Source organism: Ctenocephalides felis, unplaced genomic scaffold, assembly GCF_003426905.1.
Source record: "Ctenocephalides felis isolate EL2017-DRISC unplaced genomic scaffold, ASM342690v1 CF-g0.4_SCAFFOLD_03571, whole genome shotgun sequence".
Taxonomy (NCBI): domain Eukaryota; kingdom Metazoa; phylum Arthropoda; class Insecta; order Siphonaptera; family Pulicidae; genus Ctenocephalides; species Ctenocephalides felis.
The window spans coordinates 21,433,795-21,456,134 of record NW_020539725.1 but is presented as its reverse complement, the minus strand read 5'-3'; the positions used below and the strand labels follow the sequence as shown (position 1 = coordinate 21,456,134).

At 29.8% G+C, this 22,340-nt stretch overlaps 1 protein-coding gene across 1 annotated transcript in view; it reads left to right on the top strand.

Annotated features, from left to right (window-relative positions):
• The window catches only part of LOC113385797 (metabotropic glutamate receptor 2-like), a 170,003-nt gene extending 150,025 nt beyond the window's left edge, over positions 1 to 19,978 (top strand). The window contains exons 12-15 of the mRNA XM_026623631.1: positions 2,671 to 2,884; positions 4,854 to 5,005; positions 17,462 to 17,636; positions 19,614 to 19,978. Coding sequence (XP_026479416.1) covers positions 2,671 to 2,884; positions 4,854 to 5,005; positions 17,462 to 17,636; positions 19,614 to 19,978 — 906 coding nt within the window. The remainder of the gene's footprint in view (positions 1 to 2,670; positions 2,885 to 4,853; positions 5,006 to 17,461; positions 17,637 to 19,613) is intronic.
• The last annotated feature ends 2,362 nt before the right edge of the window (positions 19,979 to 22,340 follow it).

Here is a 22,340-nt window from a genome sequence, read left to right as displayed (position 1 = left end):
GTTATTGTTCGCGTACGTTTCTCATAATGGAAAAAAGTTTTATGAATAACGCTGAAAGTTTAAAGTTTTTTTAAAAAAAACAAGACGAGAGAGAAATGGCGTTATAGAAATTGCTATTATTCAAGAACCTTCATTCATTTATGTAATGGAAAACTTCAACAATATATTTTTATGTATTTTTTTCTGAATGTCATACGATTTCAAATATAATAAAATATTGTTGAGCAATATTTGTTGTAAAATTGCTAAAAAATATGAATACTTAATATTAAATCATTTTTTTCTAAGAGAAAAATACTTTTTTCGTTCAAAAAGTAAGATAGCAATAAATAGTTTATTCGTAACATCTAGTAATGTGTCAAATAGAATCAAGTGATTCAAATCATTCGAATCAAGCTCGGACAACATGATTCGAATCACCTTTTTTACTTGATTCGAATCAAGTCGAGAAATATTTACTGTGATACAATATGTATTAACATGAATTTTGAAAAATATGAAAAAATAATACATATAAATATGAAAAATGAATTATATCTGAAAGACGAATTCAATGAACTTGTTCGAGTTAACAAAAATCATTCTTAATAATTTTTGTAATTAATATTTTTTGATAGTAATTTACGTTTACAATTTTTACTTTGTGGAATTAATTGGTTTAACTTAACATTTTTTATCATAAATTTTTATCGCATTGTCTAAAGTTAATGGGTAATTTCGAAGGGCTTTTTTATCTAAACTTATATAGGCATGATTCGAATCAAGTTTTTTTTTAATCGAATCATTCGAATCAGGACATTTTCAAGTTAGCACTAGTAATATCTATGGTTATGTATAAAATAATACTTGAATAACAAAAAAAATATTGACATCATACAAATAATAATGAATAAAGCAATACAAATTACACACAAATAGTCTCAAATAGATCACAGAAAAGCAAGGCAAAATAAAAATTTTCACAAACAACAAACAGAACAAATAAAATAAGAGGAAATATTATATGGTGCGCTACCACAAAATTAAATGTAACAGAAATTGCGAACCGCAATAGTCATAAATAGGCAAAAACAAAATTTTCACATTCAACAAGAAAGGACAACTAAAACAGGAGCAAATATCATATAGTGTTCTATCGTAGATTAGGGCTTAAACGGGCCTCGTAAAAAAGTTCACTACATTATTTAAAAAACAAATAAAGTATGAAATTATCTAACGATACTATTTTAAAGGTGAAGGTAAGAGGCAATAGATGTGTAACCAGCCATCACTTTAATTCTTACGACTTCGCAATCAGGAGATAAACGGCTATTTATCAATATGTCAATAGTTTTTTTTTTGTTTTGAGCTCTTTTATTTAGTTCTGAAAATAATTTTAAGTTCCCATCATTTAATAAGATGTATTGTTATTCTGAAGTTGGATTCAATCGTTTTTTTTAAATAGCCTCTATAAAAGCTCACGTATGGTTGGGGTAAACATAACTAACAGAACCTTTACAATGCCAAAAGTTTGAACAATATTTGAACAAAGCAATTTTACAGAAGATAAATTAATAGCTATTTCAACTCTGCTGGTTAATATTTATGATAAAATACCAGATCAACGTTATATACAGTGTGATCTTTGTAAGAAAACTAAAATTTGTATTTTCATTGGTTGAATAATGTAGCTACTTTCGTAATATTTCTTTAAAAATAAAATTGAGACATTGTAACTATTTACCACTTGGCTGTCATTTTTTGCCTGCCTATGCGATAAAAAGGGGTATAATGACAAATTTAACAGAAAAATAGTTAAAAAACATATTTCTATAATTAGTAAAAAGCTGGGAATTTTATTGAACATAGTTCTGTAGTTGGAAGTTTATTTTGTATAGCGAAAGAAATGCATTTACGCATCCCAGACTAGGTCTTTTGTCAGAATATGTCGGTATCAATAAATAATACCAACTAAAAGCTCTGATTATCTCTTGCCTCTATAGTTGGAAGTTTGATATTTGTTAGGAGGCGTCCATTAATCATGTGAGGTTTTTAGGGGCAGGGGGAATTTGACAAAAATTACGAAATATCACGTAGGGGAGGGAGGGGATAGTAAAATATCACGGGTATTTAATTTTTACCTGAAAAAATACAAACATATTCATAAGAAATCAAAATTTTTCCTTGTAACTAAAAATACACGTGATGTTTAGTGGGGCTGGTAGGGGGTTTTTGAATATCGCCAAAGGGGGGGGAGTCTGAAAACCCTTGAAAATCGACTAGGTAATTAATGGACGCCCTCTTATGTGTTTAATATAGTTCAATTTGCTAAAACAGTATAATTACTGTAAGTCATTTGGATATTTGTACCTTGCCCTACCTTGTAGCAAAAATTCTATTAATATGAACGGTTTTTATTATGGTATTTTATCATAAATATTAACCAGCAGAGTTGGAATAGCTATTAATTTGTCTCTTGTAAAATTGTTTTTTCAAACATTGTTCAAACTTTTGGCAAGGTAAAGGTACACGTGAGCTTTTATAGGCGTTATATACCACTGGTTTATTAATTATATTATGTATTATTATCGCGGCTTAAGAAGGTAGCATTAAGCCGAACGTCTTGCCATTGATGGCATTGATTTTCAAACGGGTGTAATGTAATTTAGTGTGCCTCTGTTGTCATTCCAGGTCCTCATTAACGGCGTATGGATGGTAATATCGCCGGCTAGAGCGATGCATCATTATCCGACTCGAGAAGATAACCTACTTGTATGCGACAGTTACATAGACGCCTCCTACATGATAGCATTCAGTTACCCGATAGTGCTCATCGTGACGTGCACAGTCTACGCCGTTCTCACGAGAAAGATACCCGAAGCTTTTAATGAATCCAAGTATATAGGTAAAAATATATATTTCATCTTCATCCTTATCATACCTACGCACTAATAAGATAAGACGCACTTGTAAGATATGCTCGATTCGCAAGGTCAATTCTCAATTGAATTCATGCGCCACGACGTAATTTGTAATTATTTTTAGGATCTTGCTATGTAAAAACTTCATCTGTTAAGCATTTAGCCACATACATATTATACATATACATAGTCTTTCCTTAGATGATTACATTAGTTTCTTTAATATACTTATTACATGAGGATTACAATATAAATCTTGCAATATTGATGATAAATTAAATGGTTTGTTAAAATATCTTGTGATGTAACGTTTTTTTAATAATCATTTCCTCTCTTTCTGATATAAACGGCATTCCAACTTAATGTGTTCAGTTGTGCCAATTGAAGATCAACAATTGCACAATTCCGTCAATACTATTCCCAATCCCCAATCTTTTCCAAAACTAAATTGTTATAGTTTAAAGTATGCTTTGAAAAAATCACATTATCTATAGTCAATTTTGCTCAACCTCGTTTATCTAAATTATGGTATTGTTAACGCATTCGCGAACGTAAATGCTATAACTATAAATTATAGCTATTGCATTCCAATTTCACAGTCAATTATTTTGAATTTAATTTGATATCATTATTTTATTTTTAATTTTATATAATTAGTTGAATTTGATTAGTTTATAAAACTGGGTTTAGCCTATTTTAGTTTAGCCGTTTTCAAAATACCTACGGCTTAGCAACAATAATATTAGGACCATCACTGGACGGCCTGAAATCTCCTTTCTTTTTTGTATTAATCAAAAAAAATTACTAGTTGTTATATTTTAAGATAGTTGTAATTACTAAATGAAATAATTATAACTTTACGTTTTTGGAATTATTATACCTGTTAATTAAGGTGACCACACGTCCTGATTTGGCCGGGACATTCCCGAATTTCCAACTTGTGTTCCGCAATTTTCTAAAAGCAACATTTGTCCCGGATTTAGATTATTTATCCCGGATTTAGATTATTTTTCCCGGATTGTCCCGATTTTTCAAAAATTAATAAGTAAATTAACAAAAATTATGAAAACAAAGAAATTAGTGACATTTTTTCAAATTACGAAAAAAGTTAATTGAAATTTTATACAAAGTTCAAGAGTGAAAAAACATGGATCAAAAAAAATAATATGGTATTATCGATAAAAAAGATATAAAAAATATATCATAGATAAAAAAGTATTAAATATAATCTAAATATAAAGTTAGTACTAAAAGTACGCAATACTTATTAAAAAAACGATTTATATTAGAAAATGATTTTTGTTGTATCCTTAACCTAATATTTTGATCTGCAATGAGTGTTTTTTTACAATTTCATAGATAAAATGTTTACTGTTTCTACAACCTTTTTAAAAAATTATAAATAAAACCAGGACAATAAATAAAATATTATTCCAAATCCTGACAATTTATTCTCAGAAAATTTTTTTTAATAAATTAATAAATTAATATAATTTTTTTCATTTTTACTAATCATCAGCAAATAATGCACACGTTTTGAACACTGAACTAATCATTTTGGTTATTAATTAATCTACTTACAGCTTGAAATGCAAAAACAATACAAATTTTATTGTCATTATTTTTAACTGAGATCTTTCCCAAAAATAATGTATTACTCAATGTATTACTAATGTATTTTTGACTAAGTAGAATCGGTTAATGACTCTAGTCTGCATAACAGTGTATTATTATTAAATTAATATTAAATATTAAATATTTACAAATTTCATCTATATGTCTTTTAACATCTTTCGGTAGCGTTAAAATTTTAACCCCATACCATTTTATCTCACCTTCAAAGTGCTATCTACCAGCAAATTCAATAAGGACCTAATTAAATGCAAATTAATTCAAAGTATTATGTTGTCGGCGGTGCAAATTGTATTTGTTTTAATTTTCGTATTTTTGCAGGTTTTACTATGTACACTACATGCATAATTTGGTTAGCATTCGTGCCTCTGTATTTTGGAACGGGCAACCACGTACCGCTGAGGATCACAAGTATGTCGGTGACCATATCATTGTCCGCTAGTGTTACTATAGTATGTCTCTTCACGCCCAAGGTATGTAAATTTATATCGTTCATATATTTTAGTTTACTAAATATTTCCAATTTGGTTTTATTAACATCATTTTTGGAAGTTGAATTTGGAAGTCTACTTTGCTCATGCTATAGGATAGAGCGGGGCTTAACGGTCCCAAGGTTAAAGCCCACTATCATTATCATAAAAATAAGTAAAGTATAGAAATCCCTGCTAACAAATATTTCTGACGAAATACGTGGTATTTGATACCAGATCAAGATTGTCTGATTTTTGTAATACAATGTTTACACTTATAATTCGCATTAGTTAAATAAATAACTATTATTTCGTAAAATTCATTCAGTTTTGCTTCAGCTACGAAGCAGTGCACATCGTCCGTTATACCTGCGAATAATCCGGTTTTATACCTGCAGTATTTACGTACCCCGTACGGGTACGTGAATTCAATAATCAAACTACTGATAAGCCATTGTTATCAATAGAAGTGTCAAATAGTGCAAGTGAAAACAACAGTGTTTGAAGCATGACCCCGGCTGGGGTCAGCCATCATGAGTGCTCAAAAGTCGTTTATAAAGCGCTTGAAACCTTAAATAATGATAATGAAAGTGATTTCGACAGTATGGAGGAAAGCGACGAGTTTGTTGACGATCCTATTGTTAATCCTATTAACTATCAATCAAATACATCTAATGCCAATGTTGATTGGCAAGTTGTAAATCACAAGAAACGAGCAGCAACACCCACGGAGTCTTCAAGAAGACAAGCCAAGGTAGTGGTAACGAAAGACTACTGGCTTAAAGCTAGTACTCCAACCAGAAATTATTATGCAGTTTTAGAAAAAACATCTGATCAAAATTCACCATCTCAAAACAAACAAGTGCAAAATAAAACAGCGATCAAACCTCCACCGATTTTTGTTCACGAAGTGGGAAATATCAAGCCATTGATTGAACTGTTAGAAAGCGAAGCCAAGAAACAATACACACTAAAAACTATAGGAACATCACAAGTGAAAATAAATCTTGAAAGTGCACAAACTTATAATATTATTCTAAACAAACTGAAAGAAAGAGGAACACAGATGCATTCCTATCAAGATAAGTCAAAACGGTCATTTAAAGTCGTGGTTAAAAACTTACACTTTAGCACCGACCTAGACATGGTAAAAAAAGAAATAGAAGAACTAGGGCATAAAGTCGTACACATCTCTTTCCTCAGAAGCAGATATACAAAATTCCCACTAAATATTCTCTCGGTAGAACTGGAGCAAAAAGAAAATAATAAAGATTTTTACAAAATTGAATTTTTATGCAAAACAAAAGTTGAAATTCAAGCCAAACGATATTCTCGCGAAATAGTCCAGTGCACACAATGTCAAAGGCTAGGACATACAAGAAATTTTTGCTACAGAACTCCCCGCTGCGTGAAATGCGCTCAGGAACACCCAACTAAAAAATGCTCATGGACAGACAAAATAAATAGCGGAGTAACATGTGTTCTCTGCAATGGAAATCATCCGGCTAACTACAAAGGCTGCAGGGTTTATAAAGAACAGCTCGAAAGAAAATATCCAGCTCCTCGGGAAAGGCAATTCACTTCCAATAGGCAATTTACCAGTAACACAACAGTACCTGGAGTTTCGTACTCAAGGATTGCTCGTGGAAATACACACCCAGCTGAAGAGACTACTGAAGAGTCTACTACAAACAAAACAAACAACAACAATAACGACCTATATGAACTCAAAACAATGATCAAAACACTGACCGAACAAATGAGCACAATGCTCAATATACTCACAACAATTTTAAACAGGAAGTTTTAATGGCAGGGATTTTAAGAATATGTTTATGGAACGCCAATGGTCTGTGTCAGCATACACAGGAGCTTAAATATTTTTAATAAACAACAACATCGACATCATGCTTATATCTGAGTCTCATCTCACAGACAAAAAGGACTTTCGTATTACTAATTACCAAACGTATAGCACAAATCATCCGGATGGAACAGCGCATGGTGGATCAGCCATAATTATTAAAAACAAGATCAGACATACTGTTTTAGAATCATTTTCCACTAACTACATGCAAGCAACAAATATTGCTGTTGACATATTTCCGAAAACCATTATTTTTTCAGCAATATACTGCCCTCCTAGACCTACAATCTGTCAGCAACAGTTCTTGAACTTTTTTCAATCCATTGGTAATGTATTCATCGCTGGAGGAGATTATAATGCAAAAAACACATGCTGGGGATCGAGACTAACTACTCCCAGAGGACGTGAGCTCCACAAAGCAATGAACCTGCTAAACCTAAATGCAATATCCACAGGCGAACCCACATATTGGCCCACTGACTTAAGCAAATTACCAGACTTGCTCGACTTTTTTATAACCAAAAATATCCAAGAAAGCTCTATAGAAGTTCGATCCTGCCTGGACCTAAATTCGGATCACTCACCAGTAATACTAACGTATTCTCAAAACTTCAATATTGTTGCTGACAGTCAATTACTAACCAATAAATACACAAACTGGATAACTTATAAAATTTTTATTGAAAATAACCTACACTGCAACATTCGCCTGAAAACTGAAGATGAAGTCAACAATGCCATCAATCAAGTAACAACTATTCTACAACAAGCAGCAACTATTTCGACACCCAGAGATGTTAATTGCAAGACTCTCAGCATTCCTTTGGAAATAAAAAAACAAATAGCCATCAAAAGAAGATTGCGTAAAATATGGCAAGTCACTAGGCATCCCGAAGATAAGAAAAGACTTAATAGAGCCTGCGAAAATTTAAAATCAACAATTAATGCTTATAAAAATGAATCTATTAGGACTTACCTAAACAACCTATCTTCAACTCAAGATACGAATTATTCGCTGTGGAAAGCATGCAAACGACTCAAGAAACCAGTTATGGCTGTACCACCGATCAGAAACCCTGATCAGTCATGGGCAAGATCACACAAAGAAAAAGCCGTACTATTTGCTGACTATTTACAAGAAACTTTTAACCCGGCACCTCCTCAATGCAGTCGTAGCGAAGAAGACTTCATAAATGATTATCTCCACCAGGATATAAGAACTACTAACAGTGTTAACAGAACCACCTTTTCAGAAATTTCCGGTTTAATCAAATCATCCAAATCAGGAAAATCCCCAGGACATGACAAAATAACAATAAGAATGCTAAAAGAAGCACCCAAGAAGTTGATAAGATATTTAGTTATAACCTTCAATGCAATAATTAGACTTCGTTGCTTTCCAGAAGCATGGAAAACTGCTAAAATAATTTTAATTCCTAAACCTGGTAAAGACCATCATTTAGTTTCATCATATAGACCAATAAGTCTACTTTCTTGTGTATCAAAAATTTTTGAGAAACTTATTTTAAAACGAATAAACTCTGAAATACATAACAAAAACTTAATACCTAACTATCAATTTGGCTTCCGACAACAGCATTCAACAATCCAACAAATCCACAGAGTAGTTAATACAGTCAATGAAGCTCTTCACTCAAAAAATTATTGCTCTGCAGTTTTTCTAGACCTTACGAAAGCTTTTGATAAAGTGTGGCATAAAGGACTCTTATACAAACTTAAAAAATGTCTGCCCTATAACTTATATATCTTACTTAACTCTTATTTACAAAACAGAAAATTTTACGTCTACATAAATGGTGTTCAGTCAGAAGTGAGAAATATTAGAGCCGGAGTTCCTCAAGGAAGTGTTCTGGGACCAACATTATTTCTTCTATACACAGCCGATTTTCCTGTTAATTGTAATACCAATATAGCCATGTTTGCAGATGACACGTGCGTTATCGCTCAGCATCAGAATCCCGAAATGGCATCATTACTTCTTCAAGTTCATCTGGACAAAATGGAACAATGGTTTAAGCTGTGGAGAATCGAAGTCAACAATTCCAAGTCGGTACATGTTACCTTTACCCTTCGCAAAGACACATGTCCTCCAGTTAGAATCTTCAACCACACAATTCCTGCAAAAGAGACAGTCAAATACCTGGGGATGATTCTAGACAAGAAATTAAACTGGAAAGAGCACATAGCCGCTAAACGGGCACACATGGAACACATAAGAAGAACCTTACACTGGTTGTTGGGTAGGCAATCAGAACTATCAGCCTACAACAAGATTTTGTTGTACAAAACCATCATAAAACCAGTTTGGACATACGGAGTTCAACTATGGGGATCCGCCAAAAAAAGTAACATTCAAATCATACAAAGGTTCCAGAACAAACTCTTAAGACAAGCAGTGGGAGCTCCCAGATATGTCCCCAACTGGATGATACATCAAGACACTTGCACAGCCACAGTCACAGAAGAAATTAAAAACTATTCAATGAGACACAAACAAAATATTGACAATCACAGCAACGAACTTGCAGCCCAATTATACGACACAACTTTCGATTACAGACTGAAGAGAACAAAACTTATTCAGTTAGCACAATAAGGTTTTTAAGTTATCGTTTAGAAATAATGTAGACCTACTCCTATGTTTAAACTAGATTAGTTTAGATTAGAAGATTATTATTATTATTATTATTATTATTATTATTATTATTATTTTTTTTTTTTTGTTTGTTTCGTTTTGTTTTATCTAATATGTATAGTTTAATTTGTTTAGTTTTTAAGACTACCTGGATCAAATCTACCTTAGTTTAACAACAATAATATTAGGACTACCACTGGGCGGCCTGATATGCCCTTTCTATTTATATTAATCATAAAAATTACTAGATGTCATATTTATAGACAGTTGTAATTACTTAATGAAATAAAAAAAAAAAAAAAAATTTCGTAAAATTGCTTAAAAATTAAAAATTAAACAATGGATCTGTTTTCTCTCTGGCTGTCTCTCTGCACCATGCTTTTGAGGCAAAAAAGAACTGATAACCAATTGATGAAATATTGTAAGAAAACATATTCTATAATTAGGAATTAGTTGGAATTTTTACTGAACATAGTTAGATAGTTGTTTGTTTAATACGTGATGTAGTTTATTGAGTTAAGACAGTAAAAATATGAATGTCTAAAATCAAAATCGTAAAAAATATCTAATGCGAATAAAAATGAGAGTAATAAATATCAGTAAGAGATTTTTTGCTAAATAGATATCCTGACGGTTATACAAATACAGTTGTAGTAAATATTATAACTGTAATTGCATAATAATTTTTAATATAATAATACGCCATTACCTTATTTTGCTTTGGAAAACCACAGCTCAATAAATACTTCTTACTAAAGTCGTTCTATCCTCTGTCTTTTTTTGGCTTCATATCTTTTTTATACTTCAATTAAACTTTTTCAAAACTGATTAACAATATTCAGTAGAAGAGAATGATTATATATCTAAAATCCTTAACAGATGATATTTTCCTTGACATATTGTTTACATTTTACAATTAATCATTTATTATTTTTATTTTTAACAGCAATCGAAATGCAATATCCTATGAGCTTTTCTGTTAAATTTGCTCAAACAGATACACACATTTATAAACACACATGTATAATTTTTTTTAATATGCATTGAGTGGCAATAATAATAATTATATTATATAAGCCGTTTAGACATAATTTTGATCCCAAATATGTAAATATTGTACTAGATTTTAATATTTATTTCAGTCAATAGTTGTCACTTCAATGAGTGTTATCCATCAATTCAGCTCAGAGTTTATTCACAATTTGTTTCAAAGAAAAGTGATACCCTTACAGTTAAACAGTAAAAATAACGAAAATGATTAATGACAATTATTTTTTAAGTCAGTAAGACTTACTTCCGATAATCTCGGGGTTATCAATTTGCACATTAATGATTTAGCAAATAAACCAGCTAAGGTTATTTTAAACTCCGCATAAACATATTTAAATGAACTTCACCGTTTTGTTATTCAATATTACAAACAAAAATAATTGTAGTAAAACCTTACTTATCTTACAGCAATATCTCGGTCGAACAAATTTAGAACCAGCATGTAAACGATTTTCAAATCGGATTTCGAATGCGAAAGAGTTTCTTTGTATATAAATTCGAATGCAATTTCCTATAGCAAAACGTTGCAAATGCTAACGTTAAATATGACGCACACAATGCAATGCATAAAACGTGCCGTCGTAGTATCATTGTGAGGAAAATCGGAATTTGGATTTATTTTTATTTTATTATAAATTTGATTATACAATTAATTCATAAATGTAGTCATATTTTTGCTCGAATCTAAACAACGCAATAAATGTTGCATTATTAAGTTAATAATAGATATATCTCATAATAAATTGGCACTTGTTATGTTCATAACAATCAATAATGTTTGCAAAATTATTTCTTTTATAACATAATTTTCTGATTTATATTTCAAATCAATACCCAGTGTTTATAAAAAAACTTATCTGAAACTTCAATTACAATTGCAAGTTTCTAACGATTTCTATGTTCTCTAATTTTTTGTTTTTTTTTTGTTAAATTGTTCTATATTTTTATTTCATTAACCTGTTATTTTTTATGAAATAATAAACTCAGAAATTTTTTGTTAGAATATCGTACAACACTTTTTTTGATCTGACTTGAGAGCTTGTAAAATGAACACTGCGAAAATCTATTTAATTCACCGAAAATCATCACATTTTTGGGAAGTATTTTAAAATATTCCAGAGACGTGTAATTTAAAGATATCAATAATATGCCAAATTTTTTTACGATTTAAATAACAGTGACTACAGGAAGTAGCGACTATACTATTCGCTCTATTATAGTTTATTTAAAAATACAAAGCTTTTATTATAATACAGTAAGTAAGTCGGTAACTTCCCCAATCTTTGAAAAATTATATAAACATCTACTGAGAACTTAAAGTAAGTGTAAAGTTAATATAAAAAATATTAAAACTGTTTTTTGAAATATATTTTATATTATTATTTGAAATACTGTTCCTGCCACTGCAAGCATAATCACTTGATTTGTAAACCTAGAGCTCATACAAAAGGACGTTCTTCAAGAGATAAGTATCAAATTAAATTTATGACGGTAATTTGAAGAATTAATTATATTACAATGAATTAACGTCGGAGTGAGTAATTTCAACATCAAATTTCTTAGCGTAGGAGTGAATTAGCATTGCTCTCTAAATTCAGAATTATAACATGAAAATTAAAACATTTATAAACAATATTTATTTAAACCATATTTAAAATCTATTAAATTATTTAAAGATACTCTAAAAAAAATACTATTTATTTATTTTTATATTTGATTAATTAAGTAGAATTATTTAATTTTAAATATTTTTTTTAGTTTTAATTTTGGTACGGGAAGTTTCAACAATTTGCCTTAAGGCACGATGCATGCACCACTAGTTCTGTTCTAAACTAAATATAAATCGAAGAACAAATATCTAAATAGATAATCTCCGATAGATAATATATGTTACCAAACTTTTTTCACAGATTAACTTAGAAAATATAGAATGACTTAACGTTCATAAGCAAATCAAATAATATGAAAAAAATATAATTACACAAACACAACCATACCTACATACGCACATATATATATATATATATATATATATATGTATATATACATATATATATATATATATATATATATATTTCATACGACATTTTGGGATTTATGTACGTACCACCTTCAGATTCATTCAGCAGTTCTAAAATATTTACAGAAAAATACAATGAATTGAAAAAAATTTAAACTTTTTTTTTGAATTATTTTGTAAAAAAAGGTACATAATACCATATCAGAATAAACAACAAAATTAAAGTTATTTTTAATATGTAATGACACATACAATCGAACCTATGACCTAACTTTTATTTAAATTATTTTGTAAAAACAAATCTACATACCATACCAGGTACAAAGTATAAAGTTAAAATATTTAATGTAAATAAAATTTATATAAAAAATAGCTTTAAACTTAAAACTAAAATCAGAATTGTAGAAGAAATCTAATGCAAATAAAATTGAGAGTGTTTATATTCAATAACATTACTTTTTGCTAACCAGACAGCCTGACAGTCATACAAAAACTATTATAGTAAATATTATAATTGTAATCACAGGATAATGGTAAATGTTTTGTACAAATGTTTAAAAATTCCTATTGACTATTTAAAGATTCCTATTGATAAGAAGATGTGCTGATTAGTTTTTTGAAAAGGCAGGTCCAGCAGTTACGGAGATAAGGAGCAAAGAGTGCAGAAAATAGAAATCGAGTTTTTGAGAGAACGGAGCCTCCGATCTGAATGATCTAAAAAACATTCAATTAGTAATGATTGGAAGAAGGGGTTATTAGTTTTTCGCAAAGGCAGGCCCAGCCATTTCGGAGATACAGAGCTAAATGTACAAAAAATGGCAGGTTTTGAGAGAACTAAGCGTCCGATTAAATTGATTCAAAGAACTTTCTGCTTGTTTTACCAAAATAATTGATTTTGGAAAAAAAAAATTTGTTCAATTTTTTTTTTTTTTTTTAATTTTTTGTATATCGAAAATAATTCAGATTATATTTTTAATTCTGACTATAGTCCTAATATACTTTAAATAAATAATTTCAACTCTGCAATTCAGTTGATATAATTCTTATAAATATTAGACAATGTTACAATATTTATAATAATCTATTTGAAAACATTCAATATTCCTCGAACATTTCGTTACGGTACGGAAAGTACCAGCAATTTGCCTTAAGTCACGATGCCACCCACCCCACTAGTTATCTACATCTATCGATCTATTATTGTCACGTTACATATGTAATAAGTAATAAAGTGGAAGGCAATGTAACACGACGAATAATTTCAAATATGTAAATTTTGTTTTGATATTATATTACATACTATTTTTGTTTTTATTATTATGTATAGTACGCACATCAAGTTTCACACTGTGTTTATTAAATCCAGTTTTCATTCAAAATACATCCTGCTCACTGAAATGTGTGGTTTGTTGACGTTTATTAGCTCAGGTATTTGGTGTACCTACGCTCGTTATCTAATTACCAAACTGTCAAAAGATATACCATGCATATTCATGCGTTTCGTCCGCTCTGCCAAAGCATGTAATCAGACACTACGGTACCCCTGAATAATTTGGCCGTCATCGCGCATTATTGGCCGCAATGGGCAACGCGCCATCGAGGTATTAATTCAGGGTTGAATTGCCGTTGTTGCCTGCAAGAATGCAAACAGTGCCTATTTCGCCATGCATCGGCAGATTGCGAAAGCATCAAGCTAATGCGTGCGCATATATTAAGTAATTTAGTCGGCACTGCAATCAATATTTGTTGTAGTTGAATACTGCTTAATTTGACTAAATTTGACGTAATTCAAATAGGCATTGTCATATAGGTTTATTGCTCTGCATCGATGCATGAAATGGGACGCATCTTCAAATCATATTATAAAATAGTGACAACAATTCCGTTTTTTTTAAGGGGCACAACTAGTGTGAAATTTCAAAAAAATCGATTTTTGTTTTTATCATATTTCGGTAGATTACACCTTTAAAAATAACATATTAAAATTTCAAATCGATATCTCAAATAGATTTTGAGTTACATCCATTCAAAAGAGTATATATATAGTATATAGTAGAGATGGGTAACTCACTCCGGAGTTATCACTCCGATACAACTCCACCATCGGAGTGAATTCGAGTGGAGTTGTCTCACAGGATTTGTCATATCCGACTTCCCTAAACTGATACTAAATCTGTTAACATGTGTAGATATTAACTTGAGATTTTTTACTAATGCAAAGATTTGGGTCGAAGGAAGTGTTTTTTTTCTTGTCTCACAGCCAGTTTTAGGACTTTCCAGGTATATATAACGTCTCAAAATAATGCTATATTGTATTCTATATTCTGTATACGATAATGTTTGTTCGTAAATGAGCTCTTTCAATAGCATACAACCAGCCAAAAAATATTCAGTATTATATTATAACTTTTGCACAATTAAGATTTCATAATTGTGTAAAAGTAATAGTATGCTAATCAAACTACCTGATGTATAATTAATTCTTGAAATGGAAATAATAATAGAATGTGAGGTATTATTATTTTGTGAAAAATATTATACACAAAGATTTGTTCTTATTTCATACATAAGGTTCACTGCATTATTTTCATATAAGAATAAACATATTCAAAGAATTCTGTATTTTCTCTTCAAAAATAATTACAAAATTGATTTTGATTTCCAAGTTTTTTGTCAATTTGAGATTTGTATGCATATTGAAATGCATAAAATGGTAATTATTATAATAAAATGAATAAAAATGTTTGAACTGTTTGTAAACTATTTTTAAAGTCTTAATAAATCTTTAGATATGTTAACAACACACTAGAGAACACATTTGTGTCAAGTATTATGTTTCAAATTTGTTGGAGTTGTGGAGTTGTTAAGTGGATATAACTCCTCTCTGAAGCGGAGTCAAATCCTAACCGATCCGGCTTCAAACGCGTTTTTCTCGAAACAGCATTTTCCGAATTTGCGGCAGCGATTACTCAAAAACAAATGATCCGATCACTATCAATTTTTTTTACATATTCTATATATAGTTCTCCGTAAAATGAACTATCGATTTTTTGATCGGATCAAAAATCGAATTTTGGCAGTCGAAATACGACCAAATGTTTGGGTAAAATTCGACTTTTTTTTAAACCCCGCCATTTTGTCAATTTTTGATTTTTTTATCGTAGTTCATTTTACAAACAATATTATCTAGTTTAACGAGAATTTTTTTTTATTTCATCCACGTAGAAGGCCGGAATCACTGCAGCAGTTAAGGGTTTTTTTGTCGCGCTGTTGGAGAAAAAAAATCACCGTTTTTTAGGCGGTTACACTAGCTGTGGCCCTTAATAATTCATTGTGTTTCTTATTAACAAAAACACTTTTTGTCTATTCTCATTGAGAAGACTAAGCAAATATAGAGACAGTTTGTCTACTCTCGAGCTCGCAATGTCAATAGCATGTACTTTGATGCATAACATATAAAGCACAGTAATTGATTCTGTGCTTCATTTATTAAACTTATATAAACCTCTGTATACGTTTCTCTATAATTTGATGTTTTCTTTTAATAAAAATGAAAGAGCTGAATCTACTTACAGTTAGTGTATATTCTATGATAATGCAAATGGAATGGCCTTATAACTATACAAGTAGGTTGTTTCGTTTTCTGAGGGCATACTTTAGCAAGAAGTACAACATTTTTATTTTGCCGATTTTGATGCAACTTTGTATGATGATAGGTTTCACGATATGCTAACATACTAAAATATTATAGACCTACAACAAACGGTTCAATTATAAAAATTCACCAATAGGTTTGGAATTGCACCCCTCAAGCGATTTGACCATAACTTTTGTGCATTATATTAAAGTGATCATACGTCCCGGTTTGACGATTGATGTCCCAGATTTAGACCTTGTGTCTAGATTTTTCTAAAAGCTATATTTGTTCCGGATTTAGATCTTTTGTCGCAGATTGTTCCAAATTTTTGCAAAGTAAAGGCCAAAATTCAATATTTGCTCTTACTTAGTAATAAAATTACAACTACCCATCAACTCTCTGAAAATGTTATGTATATCTTGTATGTCTATATGAAACAATACCTTATGAATGAAAAAATTCCCGTAATCAAAATTACAAAAAAAAAATTAAAATAGCCTCTCACATTATTAATTTTGAACTTTTATTTTGAATTTTATGAAAAAATTATGAAAATATACTTTTTGACTGCTTGGCATAAGTGTTATTTATTTTTAAATACGAACAAAATTTTATAATAGTTTGAAAGCTGAAAAAACATATAGATCCAAAAATATAAGAAAAAATTTAATGCAATAACAAAGTTCTTAGTCGGTAATTCATATTTAAAAGAAAAATCATTTAAAAAACAAATTTTCCTTGCTTCATTAAATGATGTTTGCTATTTTCAAATCATATCAAACTTGTTAGCATAGACCCCCCCCGCGTACCGAATTAATATATTTAAAAATTATCGTCCCGGTTTGGACTTGAGAAAATATGGTCACGCTAATTATATAGGTTTTGCGTTTTATAGGTAGCTACTGATTACAGTTGACGTTCCTTAATTAAAATACATTTTTAGAACACGAAAAGTATGAAATGTATTGAATTAATTGAATGTATACAATTGCACATATTATAAGTATGTTTGAAAAACATCAATTGGAAATCGTATTGATTATTTTTAGTGAATATGAAAATGTTATTTTTGAAATAAACAGTTGGACATTTTACCTAAATAGCTTAATATTAATTCACATTGACTAAATTGATTATGTATGCGTTTCGGGAAGTTCGTCAAACTTGCCTTGGAGCAACATGCTACAGGTCATAACTCAAATTGCTAATTTTCTTTTCTCTGGTTTCAGTTGTACATAATCCTGATACGTCCAGAGCGTAACGTGAGACAGAGCATGATGCCGGTCCGGTACAGTGCTCTAAATAAGAGCACGGCTGGGACCGGCAATTCTTCAGTGATGGCCACTGTTACGTTGACCGCAGCCACTTGCGACCAGAAGGAAAAACTTCACAACTCAGGAAACGGTAAAGATTTACAACTTAATTGGATTACGATAGTCTTTAAATTGTTGCAAAGAAATTGAAGCATTTAAAATAATTTATCACCAAAATACGATATTTGATCACTGTGCAAATCCTCTACCCCTTTTTATTGTAATGACCTTGATAAAATGGTAAAGAGGGTGCATACATGCATCACAAGTTTTATTTATACAAAATTTACATGGGTCGATTATGTCAAAGTCAAGTTTTCCAATTTATTTATTAAATCTGTGTGTGAAAGTTTTTGGAGATTTAGTAAAGACTTTGAGAAGCTTTTGCTTACTTTTATGGTTTTGCCCATAATACATCTGTAATTGGTTAGCAAGACATTGTGCTTCTTTGGCATCCGGAACATTTTTATCAAATTCACCTCTCATCAATATAAGTCCCTTGTCTCTTAATTCTGTGTAATGGCAAATTGTTAAGCATTCAGGAGCATTTTCTTTATGTATCTGATAGCATATTAATGGTATAAAAAAACTTCTTTGTGGATAATCGATTAGACTTTAAAAGTGACGATTGACGCTACTAACTCTCAAATTACGGAAAATGCAGATAAAATGCTAACTTTAGATCAGATTAGCACTTTAAAGAAATCAGGCAAAAACTATTTGCAGAGATTCGAAATGTGATGTAAGAAAGCACAGCACCAGATGTGTAAGTACTGGAGACGATTATCAAAAGAAAAGATAACTGAATTGCACTCATATTGAGAAAAGAGCATAAGTACTGCATAGCTTTATCGGATGTATAATAACTTTGAAGTAAAAAATACGCAGATGGTCGACAAGATGGAAAATTGGAAGCAGATACAACATAATTAGCCACATAAGGAGTGAACTAAAAACAAGGCAGGAGAAGGAACTCCGATATAATTAACTCATTTTAATAATATATGTAAGACGGTTATAATTTATTGCATGTGTTACATATTTATTTTTAGCTGGCCGTATTTGGTATATTTAACTCCGTAACTCCGACATGGAATGCGTTTATCTACAACCTGGGCTCTGCGCATTAAAATTCGATCAAATGCTTTTTGAACCATCTGAATCGTTTCTGAACTTTTTTTCAATTCGTGAGAAGTCTGAAAAAACATACATATATACTGCAAATACTCATATATTCATTTGGTTTAAAATATTTCAAAACGATATGCAGGTCTTGAAACGTAAAAATATAGAAAAGAGTTTGATAATTTTGTTTTAATTACAAATATACAGGATAGATTTATATAATAGAATTCATCCTAAATGATTTACAATTTTAACTGTTATATGTGCATGATAATAAATAGTATTCGAGTATAGAAGTTAAAGAAAATTGTATTAATATACAAAAACAAAACGTCTATTAATTTGTACGAGGTATAAATTAATACTAAATATTTATGTTCAATATTAAAAATTTTGGTTTTAGAAGATGCTTCATGCTATATACCTTTTAGGGGAGGGGGTGTTTGACAAAAAATAATAAAATATCACGTGGGGGAGGGAGGGGTATAGTAAGATATCACGTGTATTTATTTTTTCACGTATATACATTTTCAAAAACTATTAAAATATTGTACAGTTTTACTAAAAATACACGTGATGTTTAGTTGGGGGAGGTGGGGTAATTTTGAATATCACCATATGTATCACCAAGGGGAGGGAAGTCCAAAAAATTTTAAAAACTCCCTCACGTGATTATTGAACGCCCCCTTAATTTAAAGTTTTCAATAGTGTCTAAAATATTCATTACTTTTAAAAATATTCAAGATTTTACAAAATTAAAACGTATTTATAATTTTAGTAAAATAAAATTTCACATTGCACATCTAATTAGTTTCAATAGGGAAAAACTCCAGTAATGTTTGAGGCTCAATAGTAGAAACCGATTGGTTTATAATATAATGATTGAATATTTAATACAGCTTTAAAAGATGGCCATTGATATCTTAATTATTTTCTGTTCCAGGAAATAATCATGATAGTACTCGACGTCGTCAAGTGGCAGACTGCTCTACACAAACGGAACTACGAGTGAGAAATGGTTCTGCTAAATCTCCTACATCGCCTTTTGGCTTTCAAAATGGTCTCAAATCTTTATGCATTAACGCGACTTCTAGTAGAAGTCTTGAAAATACATCTCTTATCAAAGAATCTGTGGAAAACAGTCCAAAAATTAACAGTCAATCAAATGATTCTGATGAAAACGAATGCACACAGCGTTTGTTAGATAATACTAGTGATCATCGAAGAATTAATTCCTTAAAGGAACAAAATAAAATTAAAACTGGAAATGGTTTGCGTTCAGGTTCGTTTCGTTATAGAAATTCATAGTAACCATTTGGCGCTTCAAGCGCCAACGGTAATGGTGGCATCGTTCGGGTAAATAGAAGTAATAGTGATTAGGCTTTTGGGATATTGAAAAAATTAAATTGTTTTATATGCGTTCCGAGTATTATTGAAATAGACTTCAATGAACCTTAAAGACATTCGCTGTACTTCGAGCATGCAGACACTTAGAAATTCGCATTTTATTTCATTTACAATAAATATTCTTTTCAATCACAATCCGAAATTACAGATTAATTCTTTTGGACTTAGAAAATTATTAATTTACTTGTAAAATTTATACATTTTTGTTTGTTTTACTTGTTGTTATGTATATTTCGTTATTAGTTTAGTTATTAGTTATTAGTTTTATGTAACTAATAACTTTTGAATGGACTGTAACTAATATCAGGTTGACAACTAAGTAAGTGCTGATCTTTTTAGAAAATCACAGTCATTTTTTTCGTGAAACTAAATAACTTTAATTTGAAATGCATTATTCTTCTGGACCAATAATGTTTTGTTCAAAGAGCATCAATATCTCGTTTTCATGAAACTTTCCGTTTTTATTGACAGAAAATTAAATCAGGCATTACCATTATAATGGAAACTAAAGTTAGATAATCAATTCGGTCAATAGTAGAATAGCAATTCGGCAGATGATCAATATTGTTAATTGTTCTATATAGACCTCAGAATTGATTGTTCGGTTGGGTGGGCAAAGTTAAAGTAGATAATTTCTTTATGGACAACTTCAATTGGACAACAAGTTTTTCATCTTTAAGTGTAAAATCAGCAGAACTAATCTAGACTACACAATTTTGATCCTGTCGTTTTATTTAAGGCTTAGTCACCATAAAAAGCTTATCACTTTTTGTGAATTTTAAATGGCTTTTTACCTTTGCAAATAGAAAAAACAATCGCTTAAAATAGTTTTTCAACTTTTTTACTGATTGGCAGCTAAATTGCCTGCTGTCCAATAATAAAAGGTATTTTTCATTTGAACTGCGTTAGCAATTCAAAAAATTCAATTAAAACCATCAAAGAGTGACAATCGCACTTAGTTAGTTGCCAACCTAATACTTAATTTAGCAGTATGTTTTGTATCGTCAAATATAATTCCAATTAGTGACAACTATAAAATTAATAATAGTTGATTTGTAAAATTTATTTCAGATTTAGTAAATTTTTATATGTATATGTATATATATATATATATATATATATATATATATATATATACATATGTGTGTGTTATTTGCCAATGGCCCGAATTGAGGCGGTTAATCAAACAACAATCTACATGAATAGTAAATAGCTTCTCATGAGATTAGCAGGAGAATTGAAGATAATTGCGAATGATCCGCCTGTATTGATTATAGTTGTTTGTGTTAAACAATGATTTAATTGAGTTAAATTCCCATATCATCCTCTTAGTAATTAAACATTGTGCAACACATATTACTTTCCATTGAAAATCAATAAAGGTTCCAATTTAATTAAATTTTTAAAATATTAAATTTTGTTCATTAATTGTATAAAATAATCGGATAAAAATATTTAGATATGAAATTTATCGACTTTTCTGGAAAAAACGCAATTATGAAATAAATTTTATTTTTGAGATATAATTTGAAAAATTTAAATTTTATTTACACATCTATAAATATTCAAAGACATATATATATATATATATAATTTTTTTATTTCTTTAATCTACAAGTCTGCATTTTTCTTTTAAAAAAATGTACTTATTGAAATTTTGAAATAAATAAGGAGGCCCTTAGTTAAGAACATTTAGAATCATAATTAATAATGGCTATCTAATATATATTATATATATATATATATATATATATATATATATATATATATATATAGTAATATATATATATTGGATAGCTATTATTAATTATGATTCTAAATGTTCTCAACGTGTGTGTGTATTATTAATCGCAGTGATTAATTTAATTTAATAACATGGTGCTAATTCAATTCTTTAATTTATTTAATATTTACAACATAAGAATAAAATAAGAGAGAATCTAGAATCTAGATGGAGAAATACTAAAGGTGTTCCTTATTTTTCTTTTATATTTTTTTTGCCATGTATTTTTTGATTAAGTAGAATTATAACTAACACAACATTATCGGTTTGCTCAAAAAATCCCATTCCAATGTCCAAATCCAATTTCCAAACTCCAATTCATCCATTCATCAATTCGGATATTAGTTGATTTACAAAAGGTTATAGCATTTTAATTGTAAATTATAATTTCATTTAAAAAAAATTATTATATATGTAAATTGTATGTATGTAATCTTTTCTGTAAAGGTTTCAGTCAATGAACGCAAATGAAAATTTAAT